The 15670-nt window shown below is 47.1% G+C and overlaps 1 protein-coding gene across 1 annotated transcript; it reads left to right on the forward strand.

Moving 5' to 3' along the window:
- LOC128343086 (zinc finger protein 24-like) lies at positions 1–12308 on the forward strand. The gene is made up of 5 exons (XM_053291592.1): positions 1–156; positions 1250–2555; positions 5994–6120; positions 8323–8910; positions 12192–12308. Exons 2-5 carry the CDS (start codon positions 1758–1760, stop codon positions 12209–12211), a joined length of 1533 nt encoding a protein of 510 aa, XP_053147567.1. The 5' UTR covers positions 1–156; positions 1250–1757; the 3' UTR covers positions 12212–12308.
- The last annotated feature ends 3362 nt before the right edge of the window (positions 12309–15670 follow it).

Consider the following 15670-nt stretch of genomic DNA (forward strand, 5'->3'; position numbering starts at 1 on the left):
AAAGCTGGAAAGAAGGGAAGTAAATAGGAGAGACGCTTTCCTGTTCCGCTCTGGGAAATTCGGCTTTTGAATTTCCTTCCCACCAAGACCTGCGATTAGTGGTGAAGAAGGGAGGGCAGCTTTTTAATTGGAAACGGGGGCTGCTATGGGGGACCGGTGAGTTTCGGGGCTGGAGTGGCAGAGGGAGGGAGGGGGACCCAAATCCGAATATGATGCAAATAATGATAATGGAACCAGGCAGGGAGTGGGAGGCAATCTTACCTCTTTAAGTCATAGCGGGAGTGCAGCAGCTGTGAAAAAGGCAAATTCCATGCTAGGGATTATTAGAAACTGGGTTGAAAATAAGATTGCTAGTGTTGTTAATGCCGTTATACAAATCAGTGGTGCAGTCGTGTGCACAGTTCTGGTCACTGCATATCCAAAAGGATGTTCTAGAACTGGAAAAGGTACGGAAAAGGGCAACCAAAATGATCAGGAGGCTGGAGAACGACAGTGAGCCAGGCTACAATGTTGAGGGTTTTTTCTAGTTTAGAAAAAAAGACAAAGGATGGTTGTGTGTGTGTATTTGATAGGCATTTATAAAATTGTCCATGTTGTGGAGAAAGCAGATAGAGACAGATCCCCTATTAACTGGGGAAAGAGGCACCTTTAAAAGTGGTGGTTCTTATACTTAGCAGTGGAGGAGCAACTGTCATAGATAGCATCCCTTCTAGTGCCTGTTGCTGGTGTCTCCTCTGTGTGTTTTGCAATTGTGAGCTTCTTCAGGTGAGGTTTAGGGTTAGGGATCTTCTAACCCCTTTTGCTATGTAAATTGGGTTCAGAATGTTTTTGCTGAAAAGTGGTGTATAACTATTCTAAATCATCATAAGTGGCCTTACCAGGGGTGCCCAACCTTGGATCTGCAGATGTTCGTGGCTTATTGCTTTGGCCATTGTGACTGGAACAATGGGCATTGTACTGTAGTAGTACATGGGTACTGTAGTCCAGCTTTGGCCATTGTGTCTGGGGATGATAGGAATTGTAGTCCAACTACATCTGGGGGAATGCAAAGTTGTGGACCTCTGGTCTATATGCTTTAGTGTAAATAAATAAGACTGGGATTATAGAAAAATATAATTCTTTATAAACTTTAGGAAACTATCATGTTTTTTGTTTATGCTCATGTGGACAGATTTGTGTGTGCACATGCACAGTGATGCCTCACAAATTGGCCATGTTTTCTGTTTCTTACTGTGTCTTTTTTCTCCAGGGAGGAGATTGTCTTCATAACTGAGACCATAATAGTATCCTTGCCATGTCAAATTAATGGTCTGTCTTTCGTCAAGATCAGGCTGGTTCCGGATAATTTTGGGAAAGATGTTAATAGCTGAGCTAACTCATGGTTCATCATTAACTCTTGTGCATTCCCACGGAAAATCCTGATCCTCAGTAGTTTTTCAGGAGGGGCCACACCAACTTTGTGGGATCGACTTATGATACTTAACCTATACCGAAATCTAGGAGTTTGTCTTTCCTCAGTTCTTGACAAGAGATCTGAGACCAAGTGTGATCTCTGGAACCCGAGAGGCCCAAGTCTGGAGAAACTTTTGAAAGCTTATTTCAAACACCTTAGCAGAAGCATTGAATATGCAGCCACCAGCATCCAAAGATTTTAGGTACCAAGTTGTACAAAACTGTGCTTTGTATTGCTAGGCCCAACTTAAAGTTTTTAGGCCCCAGAACAGCTGAATACTTGGGGATTTTTCTAGGAGAGAGAGATGACTACAAAGAAAGTGTCAGCTGTAGCTGTAGGTCTCCAGTTCTCTTCTGCCCAAGAGCAAGGGGGCTTTTCAGCTATGAAAATGGAAGGCGAGGGTGTGCCAGATCCTGAGTCAGGGGAAGGGTCAAAGGGAGGAGAGAAAGCTCTGCGTGTCATCCAGTCTGGAACTATCCGAGAATTTTTGACGTGGGCAGCACCTCAGCCGATACAACAGGAGTCAGAAGAGGTCCTCCCTCAGCACTGGGAGGCTCAGTGGCGGCAGTTCCTGAAAGCAATGCAGTCCCCTCGCTTGGAACTCTCATCACAAGGTGATGCTAAATCTTTAGACCCCTTCCAACGAACAGCTGGCCGCACCCACCACCACCGGCCTACAGGAGGAAGAGGGATGGCAGGATCTCTGCCAGGCCTCAGAGGAAAACCTGAACAGGCCCATAGGAACCTGAATGCTAGGGACAATGTGCATTTCCGAAAGGTCAAGGCCACCTTCCCAGAGAGGAATGCTGGCAGGATGGAGTTGCGACGCCAGCGCTTCCGGAAATTCCGTTTCCAGGAGGCCAAGGGTCCTCAGGAGGTCTGCAGCCAGCTTCGGGAGCTCTGCCACTCTTGGCTGAAGCCAGAGAGCCGGACAAAGGAGGAGATTCTGGAGCTGCTGGTCCTGGAGCAGTTCTTGACCATCCTGCCACCGGAAATGCAGAGCTGGGTCCGAGAAGGCCAGCCAGAGACCTGTGCCCAAGCAGTGGCTCTGACCGAGGGTTTGCTGCCAGGACAAGGAGGGCCCAAGAGACGGGGATGTCAGGTAAGCAGTATTTAGTGTGATTGTGGGGCTTAGTTCAGAGACTCATAGGAACCAAACTGCTGGGGTAGATGTGAACATAAGGAGAGCCCTGCTGAATCAGACCAAAGTCTGATGAGTATGGGGCCACAGCTCAGTGGTAGAGCATCTGCTTAGCATGCAGGTGGTCCCCGGTTCAATCCCTGGGATCTCCAGGTAGGGCTGGGAAAGACTCCTGCCTGAAACCTTAGAGGAGCCTCTGCCAGGCAGTGTAGACAATACTGAGCTAGATGGACCAATGGTCTGACTCGGTATAAGGCAGCTTCCTATGTTCCTAAGTAAAGTTCAGCTTTCTGTTTCCCACAGTGTCCAACCAGATGCCTATGGGAAGCCCATGAGCAGCGCTTGAAGGAGTGTTGTTCCTGAGGGAACTGGTATTCAATTGCATACTGCCTCTGGATATGGAGAGTCTGTGGACCTCCTGATAGACCACCTCCTCCATTTAATTTGTTGAATCCATCTAATTTGGTGGTCATCCCACATCTTGTGGCAGTGAGTGCTATAATTCTGTGTAATGTGAACTCCTTTCTTTCATCTCTGCTGAATCCACGGCCAGTCGGTGTCATGGGGTGACCCTGGATTTGAAGAACATAAGAACAGCCCTGCTGGATCAGGCTCAAGGCCTATCTAGTCCAACATGATGTTTCACACAGTATCCCACCAGATGCCCCTGAGAAGCCCACAGGAAGGGGGTAAGGGCATGCCCTCTCTCCTGCTGTTGCTCCCCTGCAACTGATATTTCGTGACATCTTGCCTCTGAGGCTGGAGGTGGCCTGTAGGCCACCTAGTCTAGTAGTCATTAATAGACCTGTCTTCCATGATTTTGTCTAAGCCCCTTTTAAAGCCATCCAAGCTAGTGGCCATCACCACATCCTGTGGCAGAGAATTCCATGTTAATTATGCATAATTATCCATAAGTTAATTATCTAGTATGATGAGTGACAAGGAAATGCTTGTCTCTCAACTCTCACCACACCATTCATAATTTTATAAATCTCTACATTGCCTCCCAACTTTGGCCAGGTATCTCAAATGGACATCTGTCTTTGTAGTGCTGTGCCAGGTCCTTTGGGTGGTTGAGATGGAGTGCCAGATGCCCCCAGCCCCTCCTTATCTTACCTCCTGCCCTCCGCCTCTGCCTTTTTGGTGTCAGGGGTGGTTGCCACCTTCTTATTCAGCAACAGCACAAAACAGAGTGCGCAGTCTTCCTCCTGCCTTTGAAAAGGATAGAGTAGAAGAGGGATTTTGGAGAAGAGGACTAGAGTGTCTTCCAGGAGATGCTCTAGGCCACTATTCTCCTCTCCTCCTGACTTCCCCCTTCTGCTCCATCCTCTTCCTTTTCAAATCTGGCAAGCTTGAGAGGAGACAGAGTAGTTTGTTGGGTTCTATGGCAACAACTGCGGAGGAGGAAGTGGGTGAGGGTAATGAGAAGGAGCTGGAGAGTGGATAGTGAAGTGGAACTGGGGTGGGCAATGGGAGTGACCCCCTCCCCCCCCAATCCATTTCACCATTTCAGGTTGCTTCAGACACCTAATGGCGTAGCGGGGAAATGACTTGACTAGCAAGCCAGAGGTTGCCAGTTCGAATCCCCGCTGGAAACACCTATATCGGGCAGCATCGATATAGGAAGATGCTGAAAGGCATCATCTCACACTTCGCGGGAGGAGGCAATGGTAAACTCCTCCTGTATTCTACCAAAGACAACCACAGGGCTCTGTGTGCGCCAGGAGTGGACCCCGACTCAACGGCACACTTTACCACAATGGAACTGGCCCTGTTCCCACATGGGGTCTATATCTTGTGGTGAGTTTAGGAATACTCACTGTCTGGCAAATGTTTGTCTTCGAGTTGCACCCAGGATTATATCAAAAATGTCCCCATACGGAGTGGAATGTACCTGGGGGTGTCTGTTCTCTCCCTACACTCCTGACCTCCTGCACACAGTTAAATATTGTGTTTTTTATCTGGGCCTTTGAAGTGCAGGGGCTTGGACCTGGTTGTAACTGGAGAGTTTCTCTTCCTCTTCTAGATCCTGCTGATGAAATATTTGTTTCCATTCTGTATTGTTTTGTATTTGTTTGTATCACTCTAATATAATTATAATGGCCTATACGTTATATTGTGCACCATCTTGAGGCCAATAGAGAAAGGCCGTCTAAAAATAAATACAGCTGTTATGCACAATTAATTGCCTGCTACAGGAGCTGGATTGTATGAACATATAAAGCTGGTATAATTTGAATAAGGCTATTGGTTTTCAGCCAAACCTCTTTCCTGGCTCTGCTTGGATCATTTCCAGACGGGGCTTTTAGCTCAGAATGGAGGATCTGTTTTCACACAGCTGCCGGATTTATGCCAAAGTCCATGTGAGATATTGGGGAGCACTTCACACACGATTCGGGTTTTTCATTGCATGTTAGAGCCTAGCCCAGTTTATGTGTAGGGTAAAAAAAACCCAAAACTTTTTGTGTTGTTTTTTGGACAAATTCAAACTTGCTACTGGAGATGCCAGGGATTGAACCTGGGACCTCGTACATGCAAAGCGAGGGGTCTACCACTGAGAGCACTCTACAGACCTGCCCCTACGGTATAGTCAGGGTCTCCTCAGAGGTTCTTAAACCTGGGTCCCCAGAAGTTGGATGACAACTCCCATCATCCCCAGCCACACATTGTGGAAACTGTAGTCCAACAAGATCTGAGGATCCAAGTTTGAGAACCCTGTGTCAAGTCTACTGAGCTGTTGCTGTGCGTCACATGACGTTGCCTTAGACCAAGTACATCAGTAAAGTAAAGGTAAAGTTGTGCTGTCAAGTTGGTGTCAACTCCTGGCGGCCACAGAGCCCTGTGGTTATCTTTGATCGAATACAGGAGGGATTTATCATTGCCATCTCCCGCGCAGTGTGAGATGATGCCTTTCAGTATCTGCCTATATCACTGCTGCCTGATATAGGAGTCTGGGAAACATACCAGCAGGTATTCGAACCAGCAACCTTTTGCTCCCTAGGCAAGTTACTTCCCCGCTGCGCTATTAGGTGGCTCCAAGTACATCAGTACTACTGAGTATTCTTACTACATATTATTACTACCACTACTACAGATATTTATATGCTGCTTTTCAACAAAAGTTCTCGGAGTGATACATAAGCGAATTGACCCACTTTATTTCAACAAGGAGAGGGAGGAGCACACGAATTAGTAGGGCATTCCAAAACACATTATTTGTTGGGGTTTTTAAAAATTGTTTTGTTGTAAACCACCCAGAGATTTGCATTTTGGGCAGTATACAAATGTGTAAAATAAATAAATAATACATCATCCCAGTTGCCTAATCATAGGGATTGGGCAGCGATAGCTCTGCACCAGCTCTGCGAGCAGGTCATGATGTTCTCGTTGATTATTTAGGTGACAGATTCATTTGGAGATGGAGCTGTTGGTTCCTCCAAGGAGGAACAGATGACATCAGCCACCAGGCAGAAGCCGCTCCGCAGAGAGACCAAGCCAGAGACTGACCGAGATGTGAGCTCACTAGGTGAGGATTGATCTTACTTGAATTATTGGGCTGGTATTTGCCTCCTGGGTGCTTTCCAGATCACACGCTGTTCAGCAGTAAAATGCTTCGGCTTGGCAGGATCATTCTGAAAATGTCAATAGCTTGCACAACCCTCCTCCAATGGGAAGATACAGCTATTTTTCTGCAACAGACTTGCAATGTTGTAGGACTAAAACGGAAGGATAAAATCCAAAAGAAGGCATCGGAAATGTGAGCGGCACCTTGCTGACAGCACAGGGACTGCAATGTTGAAGCACACTCAACGGACATGTAGCGACACTGTTGTAGTGTGCAATCTGGAAAGTGCCCTGGCCAAGTAGGAAATCCTTGGTTCAAATCTCATCTCATCCACACCAGACCTCTTTCAGCAACTGTCTTTCACTCGGCCTCAGCAATATGGGTCTAATCATACTGCCCCATCTAATGGGGTTGTTGTGAGGATAATTAATTGATTAATGAGTTCATGTCTGTCCTGCCCTTCAGCACAATAGGCTCTCAGTGCTGTTTACAATTTAATGAAAACAATGCAATTGGATATAAACTCTAAAGCAAGCCTTGACAAATTTTCTTTGGATTTATGAGCCAACCCAAAAAGTTTTAAAGCCAGGCAATGGATACTGAACCAAATTATATCACTTAGTGATGGGCATGATAAGGGAAGGGTAAATGGGCTTCTCTTTATTAAGCAACTCTGACTCTGAATATCCTAGGAACATAGGAAGCTGCCATATACTGAGTCAGACTATTGGTCCATCTAGCTCAGTATTGTCTACACAGACTGGCAGCGGCTTCTCCAAGGTTGCAGGCAGGAATCTCTCTCAGCCCTATCTTGGAGAGGCCAGGGAGGGAACTTGAAACCTTCTGCTCTTCCCAGAGCGGGTCCATCCCCTGAGGGGAATATCTTGCAGTGCTCACACATCAAGTCTCCCATTCATATACAACCAGGGTGGACCCTGCTTAGCAAAGGGGACAAGTCATGCTTGCTACCACAAGACCAGCTCTCCTCCCATTCTGATCTAGGCACCATGGCTTCCTGGCACCTAGGTTTTGTGAAGCCGTGCTCTAAAGACAATAAAAGCGGCAGGATTACAAGATAATTAGTGGTTCAGACCTGACGTGGAGCCAGAACTGAATCCTGGCTGCATGTGATATCTCTTAGCCCTGCCCTTGGATTTGTATGGTTTCTTTCCCCTTTGCACACACTGGCATCAGAGTAGCCCATCCATACCCTGTATGTAAGCCCAGACCTATGTGAGGTCCAGTGGGCAATTCCTCTGAGTAATTCTCTTGCTTCCTAGCCTGAGGAACAATGAACCTATCCCATCACACTCCCTGCAGGGATGCAGCAGGATGATCCATCCTCGAAGGAGACTGATAGGCAAGTCCCCTGTGAATCAAGCAGAAGCAGGCAATCTCCTCTGTGGATCACAATCTGAACCTTTAATTTATTTCTTGCAGCATATTAGCTGTTCTCTTGTTGCACCCAGTTTGGGAATGGTTGGCACTGGCTTACGTTGCCTGCAGTGCTTCAAAGAGCCCTGTGGAGATGCACAGAGCTTGCATACTAGCTGAGTTTCTTTCTTCTCCTGCAGTGGAGGGTGGGGGCGGGGAGTAATTTTCACTGCTTCCTCCTTCCTCCTAAAGGACTCAGGAATGTGTCCTTGAGGGCTGTGCAGCCCTCAGGTACGTAGGAAGCTGCCATCTACTGAGTCAGACCATTAGTTGAGTATTGTCTCCACTAATTGTCTCAACTCAATATTGTCTACTTTGATGAGCAGCAGCTCTCCAGGGCTTCAGGCAGGATTTCCCCCCTCTCAGCCCTATCTGGAGTTGCCAGGGATTAAATCTGGAGCCTTCTGCATGTAAAGCAGGTGCTCTGTCACTGAGCTACAGCCCCGTCCATTTTCCTGCAGGTGAATAGTCCTTTAAGAGGGAGATGAAAGCAGCAAAAATTGTTTCTCCGCCCCCACACTGCTGCTAGGCTGTGGAAGAAGGAAGAAACTCAATTAGTTTGCAATCTCTTTATGTTCCTGCAAGGTTCTTGCTGTTGTCGGAGCACTGCGGGGAATGTTGACCATTGACAGAAGATGGGGGGGGGTTTGCAAGGGCCCCCATTTCCTGATTTTCAGTCACATTCCTGCATTCTGGAAACAGAATTACATCTGGCTTCTTCTATTTCAGGCAACTGCAGGACTGATGGTGACTGTGTGGAGGAGAGAGCTAAAAATGGGCCAAGCCGCCCTATGAGAGCCCAACTAGAAGATGAGAAGCTCCAAAGTTCTGAAAGTGGGAAGAAGGCTCACCGAGCACCAGACGTCACGCCACACCAGAGAGTCCACGTGGCACAGAGGCCCCATCAGTGCCCTGACTGCGGGAAGCGCTTCACCCAGCGCTCAAGCCTCACTATCCACCGCAGAATCCACACAGGAGAGAAGCCTTATCCTTGCCCCCAGTGTGGGAAATGCTTCCGCCAGAGTTCGAACCTTCTCAAACATCAGAGAATCCACTCTGGCGAGAAGCCCCATCGGTGCCCCGAGTGTGGGAAAAGCTTCGCCCAGCGTTCCAACCTCCTCATCCACCAGAGAACCCACACAGGAGAGATGCCCTACACTTGCTCCGAGTGTGGAGAAAGTTTCAGTCAGCACCGAGGCCTGATTGCTCACCAGAGAGTCCACACAGGAGAGGTGCCCGGTGGCTTTGGCTGTCTGGACTGTGGAAAATGCTTCCAGCAGAGCTCAGATCTCAATAAACACCTGAGAGTCCACACAGGTGAGAAACCCTACAGCTGCCTGGAGTGCAGGAAGAGCTTTCGCTACAGCTCCAATCTCAGTAAACACCAAAGAACCCACACGGGAGAGAAGCCCTATGTCTGCAACGAGTGTGGGAAAAGCTTCAGCCACTTGTCAACCCGGAACACGCACCAAAGAGTCCACACGGGGGAGAGGCCCTATGATTGTATGGAATGTGGCAAGAGATTCATTTCCAGCTCCAAACTCACGAGACATATGAGAACCCACTCAGGATACACCCCTTACATATGCAATGAATGTGGGACGAGTTTCGGTTCTCATGCTACTTTGACTACACACCAGAGAATTCACTTAGTGGAGAGCCTACACGTAGAAAGCAGCGCTAAGCCACCCGAGGGAAATGTTGGACAGAGACTCAGCAGGCCAAATCATACCAGCTTGTTATCTTGAAAGAGAAGTAGAAAGGGAGACAGGCTCTGACCTGACAGGCAGCTGAGAAGTCACACAGTGAAGGCTGAAACAGCCTTGGGGATGGAGACGGGGGACAGAGGATTAGGAGACTTGGCCAGTAACTTGGTTTGTGAGGTAGAGCTTGGCTAGTGAGATAGGAAAAGCTCCTGGATTTCATCCTCAGCTTTGAGAGGGTGTCACATAAATGTGGGCTAGCAATCAGAAATAGTAATTGGAAGTATGGTATATTTATTTACCACTCTTCCTCCAAGGAGCCCAGAGCAGTGTACTACATATTTAAGTTTCTCCTCACAACAACCCTGTGAAGTAGGTTAGGCTGAGAGAGAAGTGACCCGCCCAGAGTCACCCAGCAAGTATCATGGCTGAATGGGGATTTGAACTCGGGTCTCTCCGGTCCTAGTGCAGCACTCTAACCACTATACCATGCTGGCTCCCCCATCTACATCATTGTCTACATCATTGGTTTAGAAAGACGCCTGAGAAGCTGGTGTTCATAGTCTCTCCTTGTAGCAGACAGAAGCATGGCCTAGTAGTCACAAAAAGGAAGTTGTGTTTCCGGGACTCCAAAATCTGTACCTGGCTTAGCTATGAATATAGAACACTATGAATATAGAACACTGTCATATCAGGAAGGAAGGGTTCTGGCCCAGCCATGCACATAGAGAATTAGCATGTAAGGAAGAGATGCCCTGACATGCTCATTCTCTATGTGCATGGACTTTTATTTTTGTATGGAGTCGCCTTTGGTTGTGTGCGCTGTAATCTGAAATGGGATAGCCCCCAGACAGGCAATAGTCTGCGTGAGAATTGGCTCAGAAAATCCCATGGTACTCTCGCCCTATCCACACATTCTGTTCAGCACTTGTACAATCTGTGTACAGTGTACACAGGTACATTTCTGTATGCAGGTACAGTGATTCATATGTTACATTGAGTGCAAGTATAACAGTACACTTCCTATCTGCATCCTGCATTTCAGGGGGGGCCTGTACTTAGGTTCACTTTTAAAATGAACACAGATACAGTCATTCACATAAAAACACATGTCTGTATAGACATCCGAATGCAGGTACAACATAATGTCTGAATAGGGCTTTTGACACTAGGGAATTTTGACCTTTCTTGTGTTTCCTACCCCTTCCTTCCTGGATTATATATTTTTTAAAAGCAATTATTCCTTCTCTGTCCAGTCATTGAGAGCCATTTCACTTCTTTTCTTTTTTTAACTTTTAGGTACACAAGTAAATTGTTTTAAGTGTATGCCTAAAAGTGTAATGTCTGAATGCAACCAGTATATTTATCATACAGGTATCTTTGTCAGGAATCTGGGATTGGCTACAACTCCCTATTGAGTGCACTCTCTGGCAGACCTAGATTTGCTGCTGTGTAATGTGTGAACTGGCTCTGAAATGTGCTGTTCTGCTTCTCAAGAGAGCTTGTGGAAACTCTACCATGTAGGCATTTTGAATGAATTGTTTGGGAGGGAGGGAAGGGTTGCTATAATCTGTTTCCATACCCCATTATGGTGAATTAAAAAAAACCTCAGAAAACAAAGGTGTACTTTATGCCAGGAAGCCATTGCCCATGCAAATGCAGAAAGCAGCACTGGGTGCACAGTTCAGCATTCTCAGACTTCCTCTTTCATTTGTATTATGTTTTGTTTAAAGCAAAATAACATTACTTGCCTGGAAGCTACAAAATAGCAATGGGGCGACTTCTCTTCAGCTTGATTCAGAATCGATTCACGTTGGCCCGGTTCAGACATAACAGGAAGCCAGAGGTCCCTTCACCTCTGGTTTCCTAACCCAAATGTCCGAATTCGGGGAAATGGGAGTTTGCGGGAGAAAGCATCCCACGGTTTTGCTCGCCTTCGGTCAGAAGGGAGTTTTGCCACTCCAGACTCCATTTCTGTGGTGCCAGGATTGTATCCGAGCACTGGCACCGCAGTTTGGGCCCCAGGGAACTGAAGTTGAGAGAGGAAGCTCCTCCCTCTCTCTGGCCTGATTGGCAGTTTAGGCTGTCCTTCAGGGAAGACGGAAGCACTGTTGCCAGAACCAGAGGGGTATACTTATGCGAAACAAGGGCCATAACCTCCTGCACGCCTAAACATGGATGCGAGGGGGCCCTGTGGTTCTGTGTTATGTCTGAACCGGGCCATCGTCTCAGGTCTGAGAGCTTTGGCTGGTGCAGCTGTGCTCACTGCCAGTGTCTGTGCTTGGGCAATTCTTGGGGGGGGGGGGGGGGGGTTGGCCCAACTGCTGGCAGCAACCATTTCTGGAAGAAAAGTGGGGCCGGGGGGATGACATAGCACTGGTGAACCAGATAAAAAAAGGAAGGAGACCCCCAAAGGCACTATAATGGTGATTGTCAATTAAGAACAGCCCTGCTGGATCAGGCCCAAGGTCAACCTAGTTCAGCATCCTGTTTTGCACAGTGGCCCACTAGAAGCCTCTGGGAAGCCCACAGGCAAGAGAGGGGCATGCCCTCTCTCCTGCTGTTGCTCCCCTGCAACTGATGGCATCTGGTGGGCTGCTGTGTGAAACAGGATGCTGGACAAGATGGGCCTTGGGCCTGATCCAGCAGGGCTGCTCTTATGTTATTTAGAGGCTTCTTTGGCTGGAGGTGGCCTATAGCCCTTGGACTAGTAGCCACTGATAGACTTGTCTTCCATGAATTTATCTGCCTTTCTTCAAGCCATCCAGGCTGGTGGCTGTCACTGCATCTTGTGGCAGAGAATTCCATAGGTAAATTATGCACTATGTGAAAGTCCTAAATTTCTTGTCAATCAATTCTTTATTCAACCATTAAAAATATCTTTTATTCCTTTAGATGCGAAATACAGTCTCTGAAGAAGATAGTTGCGCATTTGCCACTGAAGAAGAACTTTTGGTCTCCAAATGTGTATGGCAAGAGATTTTTTAATGCTGAATAAAGAATTGAACATCACCTTTGTTGTTGAATCTTTGGGGCTTCTTCTCTTTTTTCCTCTTAGCAATCATTTCCCCCCACACCACAGTAACCCTGACATGGCAACATTCCAGGATATTGTGGGGAGGAAAATGGCAGCCACCTGTGGGAGCTGCCATTTGATCTCCTCAGTGGTCTGGGACAATGCTACATCACGGGCATTGTGGGTGAAAAATGGTTCCCATGCCTACCATGAGGAGCACCAAGGTAAGCTGCCCCATGAACCTTATAGGGATTCACCAACGGAAGGCACTTTGCCAAGAGCCCCTTCAAGCCTGAAGCTGACTCTGCATATTACCCTGCAGCATTGAATCTACATTGGCATCTGGTTGGGCCTGATCCATCAGAGCTGTTCTTATGTTGGTTTCTGAGCCCCGTTCAAAGTCCTGGTTATCTCCTTTAAACTTCTAAATTGGGGTAGCCAACATGAGGATCCCCAGCTGTTGGAATGAACTATAATTGGTTGTTGGACTAAAGCTTTGCAGCTGGGGATGATGGGAGTTATAGTTCAATAGCAGTTGGACAGCTTCCAGTTGGCCACCCCTGTGCTAAATGGTTCAGACCAGTATAAAGGGGAGGAGAGTTGGTCTTGTGGTAGCAAGCATGAATTTTGTCCCTTTTGCTATGCAAGGTCTGCCCTGCTTGCATATAAATGGGAGACTACATGTAAGCACTGTAAGTTATTCCCCTTAGGGGATGGGGCCGCTCTGGGAAGAGCACCTTCATGTTCGCATGGAGAAGGTTCCAAGTAGGTTTCCTCTCAGGCGTCTCCAAGATAGGGCTGAGACTCCCACTTGCAACCTTGGAGAAGCCACTGCCAGTCTGTAGACATTACTGAGCTAGGTGGACCAATGGTCTGACTTGGTATATGGCCGCTTCCTATCTTCCTATGTGCCTGCAGTTTAGGATTTGTAATGGAGGCTCTCTTCAGTATCCCAATGGCATTAGAAGTGTGCCGGCAGAGGGTGGGGGGCATACAAGATGGAGTCTTCTCTTTGGGAGTACCCAGACTCAGGGGCTCCCTCCCTTAGGAGGTCCCTCCAGGTGGAAAGCTGAAGAGGCCCTTGCCGCTGGGTGAGAGTACCTGTGGCTGTGGGGCTGCCGAGTCAGATTGAAACTCGAACTCCTTTCCTCGGGAGGCCAATCTAGCCTCTTCCTTTTCAACCTTTCAGAAGCGGTGAAGACTACTCTGTTTAAATGGGCCATCCGTTGTGGATAACTTCTTCCTTCCAAGATCCTGTTTTTACCAGCCATTGGAGATGGTTGTGTTTTAGTTGCATGTTTGTCCTGTTCTTTGAATTACGTCAGTGTTTGGTTTTTATTGTCAAACTCGTTTGTGGGCTGCTTCGGGATGCCCTTTGTGGGGGAAAGCAGCAGATATATTTTATAATAAATATGTCTCCAAAAAAAAGCCTTTCCCCCCACAAGCATCCTTGTCCAGCTTGAAAGACTGGCAGGTTGTGTGGGTTTTTTTTTGTTATTGACCTAAAGCACTTCCATTTTTCACAGGAGGGGCCATAGAGGGGCAGAGCACCCATTTTGCACGCAGAAGGTTCACTCCCTCACATTTTCCCCTCTGCCATTTCTCTTGAGTCCTGCTTTCTCTCATTTCTCTTGATGTCTGCTTTTGGCCTCACCAAGAATTTGTACATTCTGCTTAATGCTGGAGATAGATCTGCATAACTGCCAGGTTTTAGATTTTCAAATGCACAACTGCTAGATTTTGTTTTCAAAATGAAATCTTTGTCCCAGCAGGCTTTGAGGCATCAATGCAGTTAAATCTGCCTAACACCGCTCACACTTCATCTGAAGACAGTTTACAAACTGCAGAACTGTGGAATTTCAACATCATGTCCACCTTTTTCTCTGCCTATGCCACTTACCTGCTTAATATCCTGCCTTAAAAGATGTTTTATTTGGTCCTAATAAAAGTATTACCCTACTGTGGCTTTTCGATTACCCCTCTGGAGTAAAACTATAGCAACATTTCCCAACTGAACATGTATGACAATCAAAACAAAGGGAATAGGTTGAGGTGAATCATAAAGTTTGGGAAATAAAGTGGCTTCTGCATTCTGCATTGTAGCAGTCAAAATTGAAGTGTGGGCTGTATGGAACTCTTTATCTTTTTATGATTGTGAAACTCTTGTCCCCACCGCTTCTATGGAAGCCTGTCTAAGAGTCAGAACTCTGTTTAACCCATTGAGTCTATAGAGGTGGGGTGGGCCGATTTAAGGCTTCTGAGAGCAACATTATTCTGAGAACAACCAACTGAACTACAATTGGTATTGGACTAAAGTTTTGCGGCTGGGGATAATGGGAGTTGTAGTTCAACAGCCGTCAGAGAGCTTCAGGTTGGTCACCTCTGCGCTAAATGGTTCAGACAAGTATAAAGTGGAGGAGAGCTGGTCAGTCTTGTGGTAGCAAGCATGAATTGCTAACTTTTAAGATTTCCAAGATCAGCATTATTTATTTATTTTTGGCCAGAGCCAAAAGTGCCACCATAAAATAGCAGCTTGAGGAAGTAAAGCCAGGCACAAAACTGTCACCTGGGAAGATTGAGTCACATCACAAAATCGCAGCTTGCACAAAAACTAACATCAACAGAATAAGGGAAGTTAACACAGGAGAGTTTTGCTGCAGGACTGGTGTGGGGAGCAAGAGAAGCTGCTTTGTGGGGGAAGAAACTGGAAAGAAATTAATGGAAGGCCTAGTTAAAGCAACCCTGAGGACCTGGAGGGAGATTTAAAAATGGTGCGTCCCTGCCTCAACTCAGCCAGGCAATCAGATTTGCAGTACTGGCTGGAAGAGAAGGGAGGGAGAAGCAAGCCCATAGGATCGGCCTGGATAGAGCAGGGGTGAGCATTAGGTAGCTAGTTCACCTCTGGAGCTACCTAATCTTCACCCCTGCTCTCTAGGGGCAATGAGGAACCACTTAGCCTGGACAGAAGGAGAAAGAGGAAATGCTTAGACACTTTAAAGAGTGAGGAGAGAATGATGCTGAAGACTGCTTAGGAGGCAAGAGGCCTAGGTCAAATTCCAGAATCATAGTGGAATGATTCCGATCATATATTTAGACCCCCAACCCCCACCAGGCCATGCAATCAAAATGGGGCTGTGCTGAGAGGGTGCTTGTCCTCACGCCTCCCTGGCACATTTTGCTGCCTTTCGTCCTACCAGTGTGTCCATCCAAACTGCCTCCCCCATGTGATAAAGCAACATGCTGGGAGGACATCAGGATGTGCGGGGAATATGTAAAGATATGTGCACTTTCAACATGTCCCCGTTTTAATTAAATGGGCTGTTTAGGGGTAGGAGGGGGAATATTGTTCGAACTGACA

Source organism: Hemicordylus capensis, chromosome 2, assembly GCF_027244095.1.
Source record: "Hemicordylus capensis ecotype Gifberg chromosome 2, rHemCap1.1.pri, whole genome shotgun sequence".
NCBI lineage: Eukaryota > Metazoa > Chordata > Lepidosauria > Squamata > Cordylidae > Hemicordylus > Hemicordylus capensis.

Bases quoted from the DNA above. Each gene is read 5' to 3' on its own strand.
- LOC128343086 (XM_053291592.1), top strand. From the start codon at position 1,758: ATGACTACAAAGAAAGTGTCAGCTGTAGCTGTAGGTCTCCAGTTCTCT. The intron at 6,121-8,322 runs GTGAGGATTGAT...CTTCTATTTCAG, and splicing joins CCGAGATGTGAGCTCACTAG to GCAACTGCAGGACTGATGGT. The intron at 8,911-12,191 runs GTGAGAAACCCT...TTATTCCTTTAG, and splicing joins ACACCTGAGAGTCCACACAG to ATGCGAAATACAGTCTCTGA.